This window comes from Falco cherrug, chromosome 2, assembly GCF_023634085.1.
Source record: "Falco cherrug isolate bFalChe1 chromosome 2, bFalChe1.pri, whole genome shotgun sequence".
NCBI classification, from domain to species: domain Eukaryota; kingdom Metazoa; phylum Chordata; class Aves; order Falconiformes; family Falconidae; genus Falco; species Falco cherrug.
This window is the reverse complement of record NC_073698.1, coordinates 21,343,643-21,361,986: the sequence shown is the minus strand read 5'-3', so window position 1 is coordinate 21,361,986 and position 18,344 is coordinate 21,343,643. Positions and strand designations below refer to the sequence as shown.

The following is an 18,344-nucleotide window of genomic DNA, read 5'->3' as shown; positions in this document are numbered from 1 at the left end:
AGGAGTATTCTAAGCATGCCTATTGGATCTGGGCAGAGGACAATGTGAGAGGACCGATTAAACAGACGGGGCGTGGCTTGCTGTCTAGTGCTGTTATATGTACTTTGGTGTTCTTTGCCTGGCCTTCAGCTTATTTTAGATGCCACAGAGTATCTAAGACTTCTACATCAGACTAGAGAGTCTGACATGGGGTCTGTAAGCAACCTGAGCCCTTCCAGAGTCTCAGCTGAAGACTGGGCAAGATAGAATCACAGAAGAATGCAAGTCAGGGGCCACCTCTGGAGTTCACCTAGTCCTACCTCCTACTCATGGCAGGGTCAGCTTGGTTGGAAGTTAGATGAAGGTGCTCAGGGTCTTGAGGTGGAATTTTAATACCTCTGAGGAAAGAGATTCAACAGCCTCCCTGGGCAACTTGTTCCCATGGTTAACCATTCTAACAGTGGTATTACCCACCGCCCCCCTGTCCCTGCCTTCTATCCAGCTGCATTTTGCCTCACTGCAAACTACAATCATTGCCTCTTGCCCTTTGTCTGTGCACCTCTGATAAGTCTGGCTTCATCTTGTCTCTAGCCCTCCAAGTAGCAGGCAGAAGTTAGGAGCCCCCTTTAACCTTCTGCAGGTTAAAAAACCACAAATTCTTCACCCTCTTATGCTTCACATGCTTTCACTTTCTGACCTTCCTAATGGCTCCCCGTTTGAGTCTCCTCATTTTGCTCATAGCTCTGTCACACCAAAGAGGACTTAAAACAGTATTGCAGATGCAGTCCCCCAGGAGTGGAAAGGTGCAGCTATTAGACCTCTCATTGCCACAAGGTACACTGCAGATATATGTTCAAGTAGTCCACCAGGATGGAGGGTGTGTGTGTCTTCTTCTGCAGACCTGCTGCGAAAAAAGGTAGGGATCTAGCTCCTTTTGGGCCACTGAACTGCCTTTGGGAGTCTTGTTAGCTTTAAGAAGTACTGATACACTTGAAATGACTAGGATTTTAGATGTACTTAATTATCCAAATTCTATAATAGATTATAGTCACAGTAAATTTTAGCTATTTTAAGCTAACCTTCACAAATTCATCTAGCCTTAACCAATGGCCAGTAATTCAATCTTCCTATTACTTTAAAGGAACGAAGTACAGGAACTGTTCTTACCTTTAGCTACCTTCAAATTATCATCCAATGACTTACGTTAATGATTACTATACCACACAAGCCAAAATATATTTGGGGTTGCAAATTTACTGAAGACCGTGAAAGTCAAGAAGGTAGTAAAATATTTAATAATTCCCCTTTCTTCACTTACTTTGAATTCCTTTCTCCCATTGAAATACAGAGAGAATGGGGCTACTCAGATGAGTAATTGCTCTCTGATACGAGACAGGTATCCACTATCTAGTTCTTTCTCCAGATAAAAAATGATTTCCCAAACATTAGCCTTTCAGAGCTAAGCTCTGTAGACTTACATGCATATTGCTTTTCTCTGCTGGACACAGAAGAGAAGTGACAGCACAGGATTCAAATATGCTTGGCCAGGTTAAATTTCCCCTTAACTGTGATGCTGGAATATTTAAGCAAGCTGGCAATACACACAAACTACCTGATTAACTTTTAGAGGATGTTTAAAAGTCTGGCTAAAGTCAGCATTGCTGACCCTGAACATCATCACATATATCTTCACAAAGATTATCATATTTGGGGACAGGGTGTGCAAGTTTTGCTATGCTAAGTACCTTACTACACATGGTACATAGACATCAATGACATTTTTTTTGCTGAAGAGGACACTTTTCATTTGAGTCTAAATATTAAACTGTAGCTGTAATGACTGAATTACATTTTTCATAAATAAGTTTTCAAGGTGATATGCATAGCTAGCTTTAAATGTATATTGACTACTACTAACTTTTTTCTGCTGTTTGCTTCTTTTCAACATTGTATCCATTCAAGTACACAATGGTCTCACAAAAGACTAACAGCATATGCATTTACTATAAACAGAAACACATCTGCCATGGATTAAAACAGGAAATCAGAAAAGTGGGTTGGTTAAGAACCCGTAGGATGTTTTAGCAGCCACCTGTGATTCTCTAAATATTGCCTGATGTAAGACAACTAAATTTTACTTTTAAATAAAACTAGCACATATGTCGTGATAAGATCATATTCATTGGTACCGAAAAATTTTTAAACTTCTGGAAGTAAAAATCCTTACTTTAATCCCCTTGGAACAAATACTCTAAGTTCTTGATCATAGGAAGACTTAATCACCTCAAAAATACTTCAATGAAGTTTCTGATTTATCTTTTTGTTAATTACTCCTATGTTGTATCTTTCCTTCTTATAACCCAGCTGGACAGCAATTAAAATTGTGCAAATAATCATCTTCCTGCAGTAGAAGGATCTTCAAGAAATATGTTCTGGCTTTTATCTTAAAGATAAGAAAGAATTTATTTGGACAAAAATGGAGTTTTTAATGAAAGCCTTCTGGGAAAAATAAAGAAGGAAAAGCTAAATCATTTTACAATGTCATTAATTAAGTCAAGTTTATGCAACTGGCTTCAGGGTTTTCCCCGCAAGAATACCATCAAACTCTTCTTACATACATCACGCTTCATTAACACTGTTTTCTTCCTATTATGTCTCTGATGAAAAAATACCGTAACATGAAAAAAAATAATCAAAATGCTGATAAGAGAACCAGAAATGATCTGACATTGGAAAGCAGTAGTTTATAGATGGCAATTAATGCTAATGAAGCAATATATTAGGTAGTGACACTTATCTGTTTCCTTAGAATGTTGCTCCTGTTTGAAAAAAGAGGGGTGGGATAGCACAAATGCTCTCATTGTAACAGCTGTTCAGATTAATGTAATGGATATGAAAATAGTCTCTAGGCAGAATTCTGACTGTAATTCTGTTTTCAGACTGCATAAACCATTTTGATTTTTACCATATTCCCATGCTTTCTGAGTGGTGCCGATTTCATGTTTCAAAGTACAGACCAGCAATCTAAATAAATTCCCTCTAGCTTTAAAATACTTTGAAGTGAACCCCTGACCTGGAGCTACTGATATTACTGTTCCTTGGTGTAAATGATTGAACTAGGAGGAAGACCAGCAGCCCACTGTACTGGAATCTGTTCTCACAGACCTTGCATGATTTTGGAAGCCTTTTTCCTTTGTGGTTTATTGTTTTTTCTTCTGAAAAAGCCATATTACAGGCAGGACTTAGGGTCTTCTGTAAGTTGAAGTCTCCTTACATGATCCTTGAAAAATGGACCTTTTCAAAAACTGGCCCTACTTTTCAGTAAATATAGTTGGCAACATGTTGCTTTTCACCCACTTAATATTCGGGAATGGAACAACACTGCAAAAATTGACTGGATTATATTAATCTGCTTGTAGGCTATATATGTAAGCATATATTTACTCAGGTGAAGCATCATTTACTGTTTGATACCAATGTTGCTCTTAAGTATGTGATCACTGATTATATTGTCTATATGTTTCTTTTATATATATTATATATTCTTATCATTCTTTACTGAAAAAATTGAAAAATTTACACTAAGTTGCTCAGGGTGTAAATCAAAGGTGATACATTTCTTTTTTATCCTGCAACTGACCAAGGCTTTGACATAGTTAGAACAGGAATCTTGGAGACAACGGTTAGTAGCTTTCTTCAATTGCTTTCTTGGATTTCTTGGATTATCAAGATTGGATTATCTAGATATTTCAGTTCTGAAGGTTGATGAGCAAGCTGTGATAATGACATCTGAATCTTATTCATGATTTTAAAGACAGGAGCTGTTCCATTGAAAATACTTAACATCTGTTCTGTAGACATCCTTGCCCTGCCTATAAGCATCGCTCTCATGGCTTTCTTAATACCCTCTGACTCTCAGTTCTGTACCTTCCCACATCTATGCCTTGCTTAGATTCCTTTCTTGCTATCTGTGGGCCAACATGATTTTTTTAAGTTCCATTTCTCCCAGAAGTATTTTCAAAGCAATCACATCCCCATGATCCCTTAACTAAAAGTCCCATTTGCTTTTTTGCTTTAAATTATTATTTTTTAATTATTTACTTGGTTTTAATATGCATTTCGGTGATATATGAGGTTTAAATGATTTTAAAGAGGAAGTCAAACAAAATGTGTATCTGTCATCCAGAGGGATACCAAAGTAAAAAGAGTAGAGCACAGAATTTGTCTGTTTTTCTAGTTATGAACCCTATTATTTTGAAGGTATTCTTTCCCTGGCAAGCTATTAAATGTATTTGCATTCAGTGAGGCTTCTGAAAGCAGTGTAATTATGGAACACTGTCCAAACCACAATGAAGCCTATAGTATAATATAGCCTATATAGAAGCACATATAGTGCTATAATGTCCAGATAACTCCTGCAAGAAGCATGTCACGTAGGTAAACTGGGTAGCATGTAGAAATTTTAAAACAAGAGTGCTCATGGTGGAAGTTGCTTGCATTTGATGTCATTTTACTGTATCTGTGATTCATGAGGGAAACCTTTTTCATTTTTGCATAATATTTGCCTGTTGTCCTCGAGTGAGTACTTCATTGAAACTCCTCAAGTAAAGATTTGTTTCAGATCTCTCTTGTGAATTACTTCTATTAAAGACGGGGTATTTAAATCTGTCTTAGTAACATTAAAATATTTTAACAGGTCATTTAAATCCAATCTTCTATGAGTTAAAAGGTATTGTTGTTATGATCTTACAAGTGATACTGTATTATATTGTCATCTTTGGAATGATCCCAAACTTATCTATACAGCTCCTTCACAATGGCAACTACTCATATTTGTAAGATGAATAGAGTATTAAAACATAATTCCAGCATGCCGGCAACTGTGGAAGGCATTAATTCTTTAGCAAAGTCTTATGCATATGAAGTAAATCAGCCAGCCACCAATTTTTCACACTTCTTATATGGGAACATCATCTTATGCGCATGCATTTTATGACTGGCTAAGGACAATGGCTAAAAATACCGATGGTCATTTACTTTAATAGGCTATCACTTTACCCCAGCCACTGTTGTTTGACCATATATTTAGATATTAACAGAGTTCTTTATCAAGTTTTTACTGCTCTTTGAACATTTTTCTATCAGGCTAAAATTAGAATGATTTAATATTAGTAATATTTCATGTTAGTATTTACCATGGTACCAACTACACCAGACAGCACATAAGACCAATTATTAACTAAATCAATACATATAATTGCCAGTCAAAAAGATTAAACATCAAATATTTCAAATAATATGCAAATGCACTCTAGCACTTCATTTTGATGTAGTTTTGATTTTCCCAGACTCAAATCATTATTTCACCATCTTATCTAAGTACTTCTTGTAGAGCAAGCCAGAATGCTGTCAGAGAACTTCACTGCTTCAATGTTGAATGTGAAGTGGCTTTGTACACTGAACTATTTTAAAAGATTTGAGATGCAGGTCTTCCAGTCTATATTCTGCTCTTTCCTACTGGTTTCCTCATATGCTGCCTAAGCTAGATACAGCCTCTCTGCACAGCCTGACAGCCTTTTGTCTGGACAACTCTTAAGTATTTGGCTTTCCCTTAGGAAAAGGTTGAAGAGGCTTGAGATGATAGGGTACAAAAACTACTGAATGACATGTTACTGGGAATAGAGCCAGGAAAGCCAGGTGGTGAAAAGCAGAGAAATAGAATTAAATTACCAATAAGAAGGGAAAATATGAAATATGGGTGATACTTGCTATAAATGATTCACCAATGATGAGACAGTTCCCATCCAGCAGAATTCTACCTGCTAAACACCACAGTCCATATTCTACAACATTTCCATTGACCCTTCTCTGTCTATCAGGTCTTCACAAAGTTTTCTTCAATCTAGATGCCTCTAGCCTTACAGAGCAGATGTTTTAAACTTTCTGTTTATTTAAGGCAGCACATGCCATCTCACTTTCTGTACAGATCTTTGTTAACGCTCTCAGAAGACTAAGGGTAACTGGGAAGGGAAAAAAAGAAAAGATGGTCTGAGATTTGTTGTTATTTTTGCCAGGCTTAATTTTCTTAAGGTAATATCTATACCCATTGGCTGGCACAATAAGTAAAGTATCTTTCATTTCAGTAAAATATATCCTTTACACTGCTTCCAGCACTGAAGCTCTCTTTGTTAACAGGAAAGATACACTATGGGTGAGTATCTGAGACTGCTCATTTATGGACCTCAGTTACAGTACAGGTGCCAAAGTCCAAATGGGCCATATCACTCTTCAGCGCTGACATTTCCCCACCCCCCCACCCCAACAAAGTTTCTTAATTGTTCATGCAGAAACATTGTCTGAGAAGCAATACACCTTCCACCTGCCAAAGGTATGTTCTATTTCCAGCCTGAAATATGGAGGTGCCATATTTCCATAGGGACACAGTCCTTTAAGTGAATCATGACTATATTAAAATATGATGACAGAACGAGCAGCAGAAATGAGAGCAGCTTTTTTCACTTTCATGCAAAAGCACCCATTAACGATGGGGTGACTTGTCTGACAAGTGCCTAAACTCAATACAGGACCAAGTATTCATGAACATCTTTATAGCACACCTTTCCTATTAGCAGTTCTAGTTCATGCAGGCTGGACACAGCCTGTCAAACAATTCATCAGGCCTTTGGGCTACTGTGTAACATGATTTCACCTGTAAATTTCCCAGACTGGCAGGGATCAGGTTGGATAAATTAGGGTGGTGGTCCATGATTTGTTCTGTGGTCTGCTTTTCCCAAACGACCTCCTGAGAACTTCTCATCAGGCAAGATGGACACATGACCACAGTGCAGATACACATCTGGTCCCACGATGGGTAACCACAAACACTATGTAGCAGTCAGAATCAACAGCATACATATTGTGTCACAGAAATTTTGACCATGTGATGTGTTTGGTTTGGTCATGTGGTTACTGTATAGTTAATTATTGCAAACTGATTTAATAACTTTACTAATAATATGAAACTGTACATTTCATACCTTAATTCTTACCAAAATTATATATGGATGCAACTATCATGTTTTCATAAATACTTAGGGGCATCTTCTTAAGAGGAATTATTCAGATCTTTATCAATAGATTGAATAAAAAAAAAAAAATTTGAAAACATTTAAAGGCCAAATCGTGATTAACTGTATAATTATACATCTTAAGTGGAAAAGCAGGCTCCTTTGTAAGTTTTAAATTACATATTTTATCTGAAGTTTGTTTGAAAACAGTGAGGCTTGCAAAATGTTCAATAAATTGATATAATTCTTCAAACAGGAATTGCCACAGAAGTTACACAGTCTCATCAGCATGGAAAAGCTGCTCATGAATGCTCATCTGGGTCCCAGTCTAGTAAACTATTTAAGCATATCATGTTAGTCATACAGTTAAATAAGGAGAAATTTATGCTTTGCTGCATGAGGTTCTTAGAAGACACAAGTTAATTAATTGTTACATTTTCCTCCAAAGTCAATAAAAGTTGAAAAATATTAACAAAGCTAAGAAAAATTCCATTGTGTCTGACCCATATTGTTGCAATTATTGCCTGAAAAATACGATTTAAAAAGTTAAGGTCTGCTCATTCTTGCTGCCAAGATCTATCACCAACACGTAGCTAGACCTATTGATTTAACTTAGTATACCAAGGTATCTTATTGCTACCAAATATAGTAAAACATGTACATTTCCAAGTTGTGAACTGGCATTTTCTTTTAGGACATCTGCTTCAATGTATTTCTCTCTGGAATACTAGGAAATTGAGAGAGACATAGCTGTATTCTGTTGCATTTTCTTTCTATGATTTGCAACTACCAACAGACATTTACACAAGAAAGAGTAACTTCTGCAGTGACCTTTCTTGCATAACTGCAATAAAGAAGTGCTTCAAATATTTGAATTTGAATCTCCACCTATCTCCTATGAAGACAGGCTAAGAAAGTTGGGGTGCTTCAGCATGGAGAACAGAAGGCTCTGGGGACACCTTAGAGCAGCCTTCCAGCACCTAAAGGAGCCTACAGAAAAGCTGGAGAGGGACTTTTTACAGTGGCATGTAGTGATGGGAGAAGGGGGAATGGCTTTAAACTGAAAGAGGGCAGATTTAGGTTAGATATCGGGAAGAAATTCTTTCCTGTGAGGGCGGTGAGGCCCTGGCACAGGTTGCCCAGAGCAGCTGTGGCTGCCCCATCCCTGGCAGTGCTCAAGGCCAGGCTGGATGGGGCTGTGAGCAGCCTGGTCTGGTGGGAGGTGTCCCTGCCCATGGCAGTGGGGGTGGGACTAGGTGATCTGGAAGGTCCCTTCCAACCCAAACCATTCTATGATTCTATGATTTACAGAATTAACGCTTAACTGAGAAATTGAAAAGATACTGTTGGCGTTTACTGAGTGGCAGCTAGACTTTTCAAGTATTACCATAATAGTAAAAAATAATCACATATTTAGTGCTTTATTTCTTCAAAGTGCCTTTCAAATATTCATTACAATGTTTCCAAAACAGTGAAAAAGGAAAAATCATTTAGACTTACCAACATTTAATCTGCCTGTGACTTCCCCATTTGAATTGCGAGCATTCACAGTCACATTGTGAGTAGACTGGAGAAGCAGTGATGAGTCCTGAAGTATGGAGAAAGAAAAAAAAAAAAAAAAGAGTAGATTCAGCAGAATAATTAGAAATGTTAACAATTTTCAAAATTTATTCTAGTTATTACATTAAACTCAGTCACTGAAAGAGCTTTGCAGCTACAAAACCATACACAGGTGTTATCAAATAATCTGGGCATATATTTTTGATTACTTTCACTATATGAGATTTAAAAGAAGAAAAAAGTTATAGAGAATACTTCAGGTGAACAAAATCTGTGTTACTGGCCCAATGAACATGGTTGCTAACATTTTATCTTTTGGAAAAAAAAGCTTAAGTACTAGATTTACTACATTTCAATACATAATCAAGACTCCTACAGGACAGCCATTTAACTGAAGTGTGAGTACCCCAGTCTGCAAATTTATACTGTCATATTAACTTGGTGAGAAACATGCATATGCATTCTGCTTCCTCAGTGGTCCGTGCAGCCTGTAAGCTTTGGCTTGATTTTGGCACCTAGCACTGACTCTCCTGGTAAGGAAACTCACAGTGGGTGATGGAAAAAGTGGCAGGTTGGCTAGCTCAAAGCTGACTGTAATAGATGACAGTACAGATAAGAGTGTCAGTCTAAATTAAATCATCTCCTTGTCCACCACTCAGAAAGATGACAGAAGTCTATCAGCAGATTGAACAGCATCACCTGCGTGTCCACATCCCTGCATCATGATTTGAGCCTAATACACCCTATGCTGTTCCATATCTGGTGTCCCAGTATACAAAATCACATCTGAAGGTCACAAAGCAATGGCACTCATGCTCAGTTTAACTCTCCTCACAAGCTGCATCACAGCTGGGACATTTGCAGAGCAATCAGTCTCATGCCTATCCATCATTGTGTGCTACTTATGGAAGCTAGAGCATGCCAAGCAGGTGTAATTGGTATCTTTATTCATCCCTACCACACCACACCACAATCCAGACTAGCTATGGTAGGCAATTCAAACTTTCATGTCATTCTTAAGACTGCAGCCAGTGCGGAATTACTTTACCAAAACATCCCCTTGTGTTAACTCACGGCTTGGTGTTGTGCTTGTTGAACTACTCCCATCATTTCCATAACTTATTCCCAAATGTTCCACTCATACTCTACACTTCAGGCCCGTTGGAGCCTCCTCAACCTTCTCCTTGTCTTGACGAGCAGACAAGTAATTGTTTTGAAAGACCCTGCTGCCCACTGTGCCCCATCAGACTAGGCATGGACAATTAGTATGAACTGGAAAAAGAAGGTCAACAAAGATCAGGTAAATATATTACGTTTAAGTACATGTGCTAAATGACTCACAAATCTGGGCATTTTTGTTACACTTATTTGACAGCTGCTGGTTGATCTAAAAAATAAGTTAGTAATTTGTAGTATCAAAAGTAAGTGCAAATCAACTGTTTTCTAGACCTGTGGCTTCCACACGTGTATTGTTGACTAATTAGAATCTAGTAACACATTGATAAATGCTCATCTTTTATCTTTCTATGAATATCTATTAGCTAAGATGCAGCGGTGTTGCCCACAACTCTTGTGTCGGGCTCATAATGAAGCCATAAACTTGTAATAGGCTCCAGAGATGATGCACAGCAAGTAGATTTTCTGCTACATACTTTCTTAGCACTTTGGAGAACTCATTAGGTGAGAAAAGCTGTTAGGATACTGCAAGGAGAAAACTATTAAGGCAAGGGAGAAAGCTGATATGATAGCTGTGAGTGGCCCAATTCTCTAACAAACAAATTTGGAAAAAGAAATCATAACAAATAAGCAACTTTATGAGAACAAATATAAAGATGGCACTCAGGAGATCAAACTATAGCCAACTAAGCCTCCAGAGAGTTCAAATATTTTAAAAAGCAAGCAAACATACAAACAAACCCCGTCTAATAAATTATCAGTTCATAGGGGGCAGAGACATGCCATAGCCTGAAGGCTCTAATTAATGCATCCTACTAATGATCATGATGGGTCATTAAACAGCTAAGCTTATATTAGATACTGCCACACCTCTTTTATCCTATACTGTACTAAATGTATTAAGAGCTGGAAGGAATATTAAAAGAGCACGAACGGTAGTTTAACATTGCATAACGATTTTTGGGGGCAGAGGGAGTTCTTCAGTATTAGCTATTCTGGTCTTAAAAAGTTACATGTCTTATTGGATAAACACCCTTAAGGGAAATTCATTTAAGCACATAAATAGTTCTCCCACTGCCTATGAGGCAGAAGAGAATACAGCATAAGAAATAAAATGGAAATATAGATTTACTAATGGAATTTCACCCTCTAAGTAAGAGCTGTTCTGCTACTGGAAATACCTGTTGCAGAAAGAAAAAGAAAGGCTTAACAGACATCAAATATGTTGGCATTGCTTAAATTTCAGTAATCGAGCATTTTAGCAACCTCATTCTGATAAATCTATCTATATTTTCTCTTGCTATAGTGATACAAACACCAACTTTTCCCCTAGGTTCAGAAAAGTCTCATAGCTGGCTATCTCTTCTTGTTGAGGAAGATTATATGCTTGAAGTAATGAAAGAGCTATATTTGGCTTTCACTATCATTGAATACTTTATTCAGTGAAATGTCCCACTGGTTGATGACAATGTTCCTAAAACATGGCTTTATTTTGTGAGCATTTGGATTACAGATGATAGTTTTGAAAAATATTCATTTTGTTGGCCAGAAACAGATATTGCTCTACAAAAAAATTTACTGGAACAAGTTTCAGAGTTCACCTGGATATTTAAAAACCAATGCAGATTCTTTCTTCCTTCGTCTAAACCCAGTACTTCAATAAAAATTTTTCATACCATTTCCATTCTCAGTGCCATTTTAAATTCAACCTGCTTGATATTTTCTTTGACCAAGTATTTTATTCCTTTTTTATCTCAATAATAACAAAATTTTCTGCCTATGTAAAAAAGATTAAATCCTAAATCTTTTAATTTAGTCTTGCAGACTTTATATACATAAGTATATAAAGATATCATGTATTTAATATTGTTGCCCTAAAAGTGACAAAACCCGAACTTATTAGAGAAATTGTAACTTTTCCGATAGGATCCACTAGTTTTAGAAATACTGAAACCAATCTGTAATGGATGGATAAACAAAACAATCAGTTTCACAGGGAAGCCTGCATCAAAAAATAATCTCGCTAAAAATAATTTTAAAATTCTTACATACTCTTAAAATTTCAGCATTACTTACACACACTGACCTTTGTAACTCCTTTTTGAGCTACTTTTTATCATATGCCTAGGAGAAAAATGTTAATTCTACCACAGCATCAGAACATTGACCTTGCAGCTTCTAAAGCATGCAAAAAACTGTTTGCATGCACATACACCCCCCCCACATATTTCCATGACACACACACACATTTCCATGACACACACACCCACACAGACAAACCCCCACACCCACACACACCCCACATGCCCAAACCCACACCCACACATACTTCCATGACAGATGCCTGGACTTTGCCTAAATTAAACTGTTCATAAGTGCATTAATATTTCTTCAGCATTATTGAAAGACTATCTGCTTACCACTCGAGAATGGATTTCTTTGGCATAAAGAGGGAATAAGAATTCTGATTCCCCTTCCAGACGAAGGCCTTCTTTAGTAACACGCAGGTGTCCCATTCCAGTCTGAGGAGAAGATGCAAGAGTTATACGTATTTCGTTATTGTTGTTGTATTTTTTTTGTTCTTCTCATAAACTCAAAAATTTGCAGAGCTGCCTGCCTCTAGTCTATTGATAAAGATACCTATACTAATGCATTTAAAATTTTGAGAATTTGCCATTTCTTGCAGGAGTACGTTTCTTTAAGAAATTATAGCTTTTAAGAAAAATTTATAAAGGTCGGTTTTGGGGTTTTGTTGAAGAAAAAATACAGTATTACAGCCATTAAATTAAAAAGAAGTGCATTTATATTGGCTGCATTGAAATAGACTTTGTACTTGCCTTCTAAAAATGCCATGAACAATAAAATTTTACACGAGTACTCACATAAAACAAACCTTAAGTTAACATCTCAAGGTTTATTCTATTAATAATGTATTTTACAAGGAATGTAATAATTCTAACTGTATTGAAGCGACAAAGAGGGATTTTTATTTGCTTCCATTTTCAGTAATTACTTCTTTTTAATTAATTTTTCATTCCTTGGTTTATTTTTTTTTTCTGCTCTAATTGTAGGTCAAGGCTCTAAGTCTCACACTATCATCTTCTTCTCTCTTTATCACCTGCTTGTCAGTTTTTGTACCTTCCTCATTCTTAAACACTCCCTCCCAAATTTAGCCCAGTTGTGCTCTTCCAGCACATATCTTATTTCATTCTTTTTCCTTACTTTTACGATTATCATAGAATTGATAATGTGAAAAATGATTGAGGAATTACTTCAGTAAATACTGTTGACGACTTGCAAGCTTCAGCCACAAGGTATTTCACTGGTATTTAGCTAATTTGTAAAGGATTCACCACTCACTCTACCATAAAAAGTGAGAGAAAACTTTGCAAAAAATTTGCAGACTTACAGTTCAGCCACATGTGAAAATATTTCAGGTCAACTGCTTTAAACTACAGGGAGTAGGTGGAAGGGCTAAATAAAAAACAATAAATCCAGAAAGTATTTCCACTCCAAGTATTTTTCAGGTTGTCTCCACATAAGCAGAGAAGAAGAGATATATGACAGGCCACTGATGATGATACATCAATAACCTGTTCATCTAATGAATTATGCCTACCAATGATAAAAGTTAAAACTTTAAGAGATTGCCATTGTTTTCAAATATTCTACGTTCTGACAAATGAGTTTATGTATTTATCTCTATATAAAAAATGCTAAATAATGTCTAACTAGCCTTCAATGAAAAACTGCAGCTATTTGAACAGGCTTTAAGAGAGACAAAGAAACACGCTTTGTTAATTCCATAAGGTAAGAAATACTAATGTCAGCAGTTCATTCCACTGGAGAGCACAACTACGATTCCTCCTCAGCAAGGATTTATTTCAGGAGAGAGGCTTTTAGAGTAGTTATTTATGGAATATGTTACTCGGGGTCAAATATTTTACTGCTTTGAAATATATAATGTACTGACTTTTCTCAGTGGAAGCAGACACAATTTTTAAATGCTACACCATTGCAAAGCTTTTAAAAAGTACCTGGTATATACTGATACATCTCATGAGGCAAAACTAAAAAAATACCTGTGATGAGTCCCCTACGGATTTCACAATCACAATTCCTAGCCAGCATGGAGTAATTTAGAAAGATGTTTTTCTAGTGAAAACCATGGATATTTTTTTCTAATTTGTAATACAAAACAGAGATCACTTCAACACTCTAAAAACATACAAGTTTTAAGACAAACACTTTAGAAAAACATGACATGAAATGTCAGGATATTCTAAAGAAATACCACTATGAAATGGCTTTCGTTTAACTAATTTTAGGGTCTTGTTATTTGCTCTGATCTCATGCCTTTTCCCATCAGGTGAAAATAGAATATATTAGACATCAGGTTTAAACAGTTTGCATATTTTTCTGGAATATAAAGAACTAAATAAACAGTGTATTATAGAGCAAGTATTAAAAATGACATTGACAAATCTGAAATTTAAGAAGGCAGAGGAAGAAGTAGCAATTAATTCTTGCTCTGAAGCTGATGGGGAAAATTAACAAACTCCTGGGTGGCAATCTCCATCCTGCCTTTGGCTTTGCCAGGAAGAAATGTTTAGCAGAGAAAAAAACACGCTATAATGACGTTGAAAAAGAAGATTATGCAATTTACTCAGCACAGCCTTTCTAATGGATTCAGATTTTTCAGCAATGATTATTCTAAAAATGCTATATAGACAAAGGAATGTCTTTGACATCAGGAATAATATGCCATATGACAAAACTTAGCAATTAACTTATCTATACGTTCTTATTTTTCAGTAAATCCAGTCATATCACTCAGGATTACTTTGTACGTCTTCAAGTATGTCCTATTTTTGTCATCAGATTTTTCATTTAAGCATTGACACAAAGCTCACATTCTCACATATTTGAATGAGAGCCTCTTATCCATTCTCATTGACCACTGGGACGTGCAAAAACACACGGAAATTTAGACTTGGTTTACCTGCATAAGTGACTATCTGTGATGACTAACAGATAAAGTCTATAACATGCATGAGAACAAGAAAAATGTGGATTTCATATAATGATCCTCACTTCTATTACCTTTGTGACTAAACAATTATTATTTCCTTAGCATCTCAAGATTGTAAAAGTACTGAGTTATGCAGTGCTGTGATATGAGGAAATTCTATTATGCCCCTTTTATAATTGGCAAATTGAAGTTACGTGGAATATAAGAGAGGGATTTAGGATAAACAACCACCCTAATGCACTGAGATCCAATGAGAAGTTCCATGAAACAGAAGAGTATAATAGTTACACATAATCTCTTGACAACCACTCTGCTTCTTACATTACCAGTTAGGAGAAGGCAGTTATTATTTACTGAGTATTGTGACTTCCTCAGTGATGAACAACCTTGATGCTTTCAGTTTCAAGGTTTTGATTCCATTCCTATTCAAATCATTGAATTAAAATATTTCTATTATTTCTATTGACTTGGGGAAAGTGTCCAGGTATCAGTTAGATGTGGATTTTGATGCAGTTATACAATAAGCTATTGATTGTGTGTGTGGGAAGTGCTTCACTGAACATAGATATATGGCAAGTTTGGATTCTTGTTATCCTGATGTTGGTGACTGTCACTGCTTGAGTGTACTGGCCCTGAGCTGTAACACATTATTGTGCATATAGCTTTGAGACTCGTTTTCTAATTACTCTCAGCCCTCAGTGAGGCAGGGACCGAGCTGTATAGAAGAGGAGGATGAAATGGTACCTCTGTAGACACTAAGCAGATTTTGCTATTGCTGCAGGGAGTTGACTGGCATGGAAACTGCTGGCAGCTGCCAAACCCTTATGCATCAAAGATGCAATTTAGCATCAGTGTTCACAAAGGTGTGACCAGTCTTCATTTCAAAACTGCTATGCATATTCTAATTGGAGTAACAGGATGTCTTCAACCGCACTAAAAGCATTTTTCATCATTTGAATATGCTCCCGAGGACCTAAGTGCTTGTAGAAACAGAGACAAGGCCTTCTACAAAAAAATCCAGCTGAGAGTGTGTTCAAGCCTCATTAAAGCTCAACAAAACTGAATTGCTTATACAGGGGTACTCCAAACAACCTGAAATGAGTAGCCACCACTACCAGAATCCTAGGTAAGACTCACTGTGCTATGGAGCATCTGGATGGGAGGAGTGTCTTGGGTGGGTTATCATTCTTTTCGACACAACAAATATAAAATATTTTTCCTCCGAAATAATGGGAAGCAGTTCCGTCCTCCACAAAGCCAGCAGAGGAGTGCAGTACGTCCACAAGCCATGGAAAGGCCCTAAAGTTTCTTTCAAAGGACTGTAGAAGGACTAAGTCTTTCTTCAGGACCAAAAAGTTCCAAAAGCCATACTGATGGCTCTGGTGGTATGGCCACCTTCTTCTGGCTATGAATATCTGTGTCAAAGAAAAGGGAGAAATGACTGGATAAAAGCAAGTTTAACAGCATCGGTATGGCTAGTGCTAAAGGCCTGTCTTGTTAAAACAGGATGCAAGAACTTTCCCTCTTTCACCTGTTGTTATAGTGGGACCTGCTGCACTGGCCATGAAAGTCACGTGGAAGGAGATGCACAGTGCCGTAGGACTACTAGGTGTGGAAAGAAGATGTAGCTCTAGGGCTTTTGCACTCACAGCAACTTGCCCTCAGGTAGTTGAGCATCATGCTGTCTATGGATTATGGAGTCAAAACAGCATCAGATAATATTTTTGGGACTTATTTCCCAAGCCAATATAATAATGTAGAGGTCTGCTGCTGTAGGCATGTGGCTTTAAAAACAAGGATGAGGCATGAGGAACATTCATTCTGTTTACAAATAGTATTTCTAGTCACCTCAATTCAACCAGTAACTGTAACTTACGTTTTCCTGTCAATATAGAAACTGAAACACATGGGGGCTGACTATATTGGGTCAACCACTCTTCATATAATTTCATATAATTTCTTATAATTTCGTATAATTTCATATCATATCATCACTATTGCTGCACCTTCTGACTTCACTTCAACTGCAGTCCTCAGACTCCTCTGGACAACAGAAATCAAACTTCTGGTCTATGTATCAGCTAATAGCTGCACAGGAAGATGTCTATTTTCCTCTTCTGGGTAGAGATCAAATACTGGAAAGATAGGCATATCCATATATTCGCATGGTTACAACAAAAAGATCTCCAAGTTGATTCAAACACTAGCTTTAACACACACTCAATTCAAATCAAGTGGCTCCTCTCTCAGGAGTTAACAGCATGTTTAATTTGTAGTATCTGCTCCTTGAATATTCAAATTTTCCAAATATTAAAAATCCACACATGCTGTAGTTGCTGATTGGAACTGATAACGATATTAACTTCAGACTAGAGAGGGTGCAGCCTTTCCATTCAGGTAACGCCTTTTCTTACTTACAGGATACTTACATCCTACTTCTAGGCCAGCCCAGGGAAAGACCTTGGCAAGTTCAGACCAAGACATCATTTGTTGTGCCCCAAAGCTAGTTCAATTAATGGCTTTATAGATCCAGCTTTCACTGCAGTACTTCTTGCAGCAATTACTATTTGGAGAACTTGCTTTGCAAACAAGAGTGTACTGTTTCATTGAGATAATAGGTCTGTGGGTAGAGATTGTTAAAAAGCAATCAGCAAAACAGGATTGGTAATGAATCTGATGAAACTCTCTGTTTGACTTACAATATCTATTTTGGAGCTAAGTACGTGCTTGGTATAATAATAACATTACTGATGCCTCATCTCGTTTTCTGTTGCAAGGACTCTATTTCCTGGGCTCAGACAGAGAAGGTTATCCGACTCCTCTTCTTAGGTGACAGTGTAGTCTTTTCTGTCAAAGACATGGGTCAAGTCAGAGCCCTTAGCAACAGCAAGCACTCCTGGAACAGAAGTTAGTTTCACCTGGCTTAGAGCTGGATACAGACTAAAACATTCTTTACAGATACGGGTAGAAAGAGGGTAGGTAATATTCCATGATCTAGAAAAGTAGATGGCCACTTTGAACTCAGTATTTATTTGAGGAAATGAAAGATGCAAATTCATCACATAGTTGACATTTACTTAGTTTTGATAAGATTCCTTTCATAAAACAGGATTAATATTTAAGAAGCATACTGTCAAGATATTTTCAGGTCCTCCTTGTCCTGATATATACAATAACAGACTTTCTTAAGTAAAGAAAGGTATTAATTACAACAGGTATTACTCAAGAGGATAAAATGGCTTCTCAAAACAGATTCGGTTCCAGCTTCACTTCCTTGTTCAGTGAGGACCAAATTCCGTCTGTTCCTACAGACATTTCAAAGCTGGATAATACTCAGCTAATAAAAATGCCATTACATCTGGCGTTACATCTCCTGTGACTGATTTACTCAACATTAAAAAAATAGACCAATACTCCCACTGCTACATGTATTTATTCAGGAATTGAGTTTTCATAAGTTGGCTAATTCATTTTATTGTATTAACATTTGTAATTATGCAACTTAGCTAAGGAAATGGAATTAAATCTTT

The 18,344-nt window shown here is 36.9% G+C and overlaps 1 protein-coding gene across 7 annotated transcripts in view; it reads right to left on the bottom strand.

Annotated features, from left to right (window-relative positions):
* Window positions 1–18,344, bottom strand: part of SGCG (sarcoglycan gamma) — a 138,833-nt gene that overhangs the window by 39,799 nt on the left and 80,690 nt on the right. For all 7 annotated transcript variants that reach the window (XM_055701366.1, XM_055701368.1, XM_055701364.1 and 4 more), the window contains 2 exons: window positions 12,203–12,304; window positions 8,547–8,634 (listed from right to left, as the gene is read on the bottom strand). In XM_055701366.1, coding sequence (XP_055557341.1) covers window positions 8,547–8,634; window positions 12,203–12,304 — 190 coding nt within the window. The remainder of the gene's footprint in view (window positions 1–8,546; window positions 8,635–12,202; window positions 12,305–18,344) is intronic.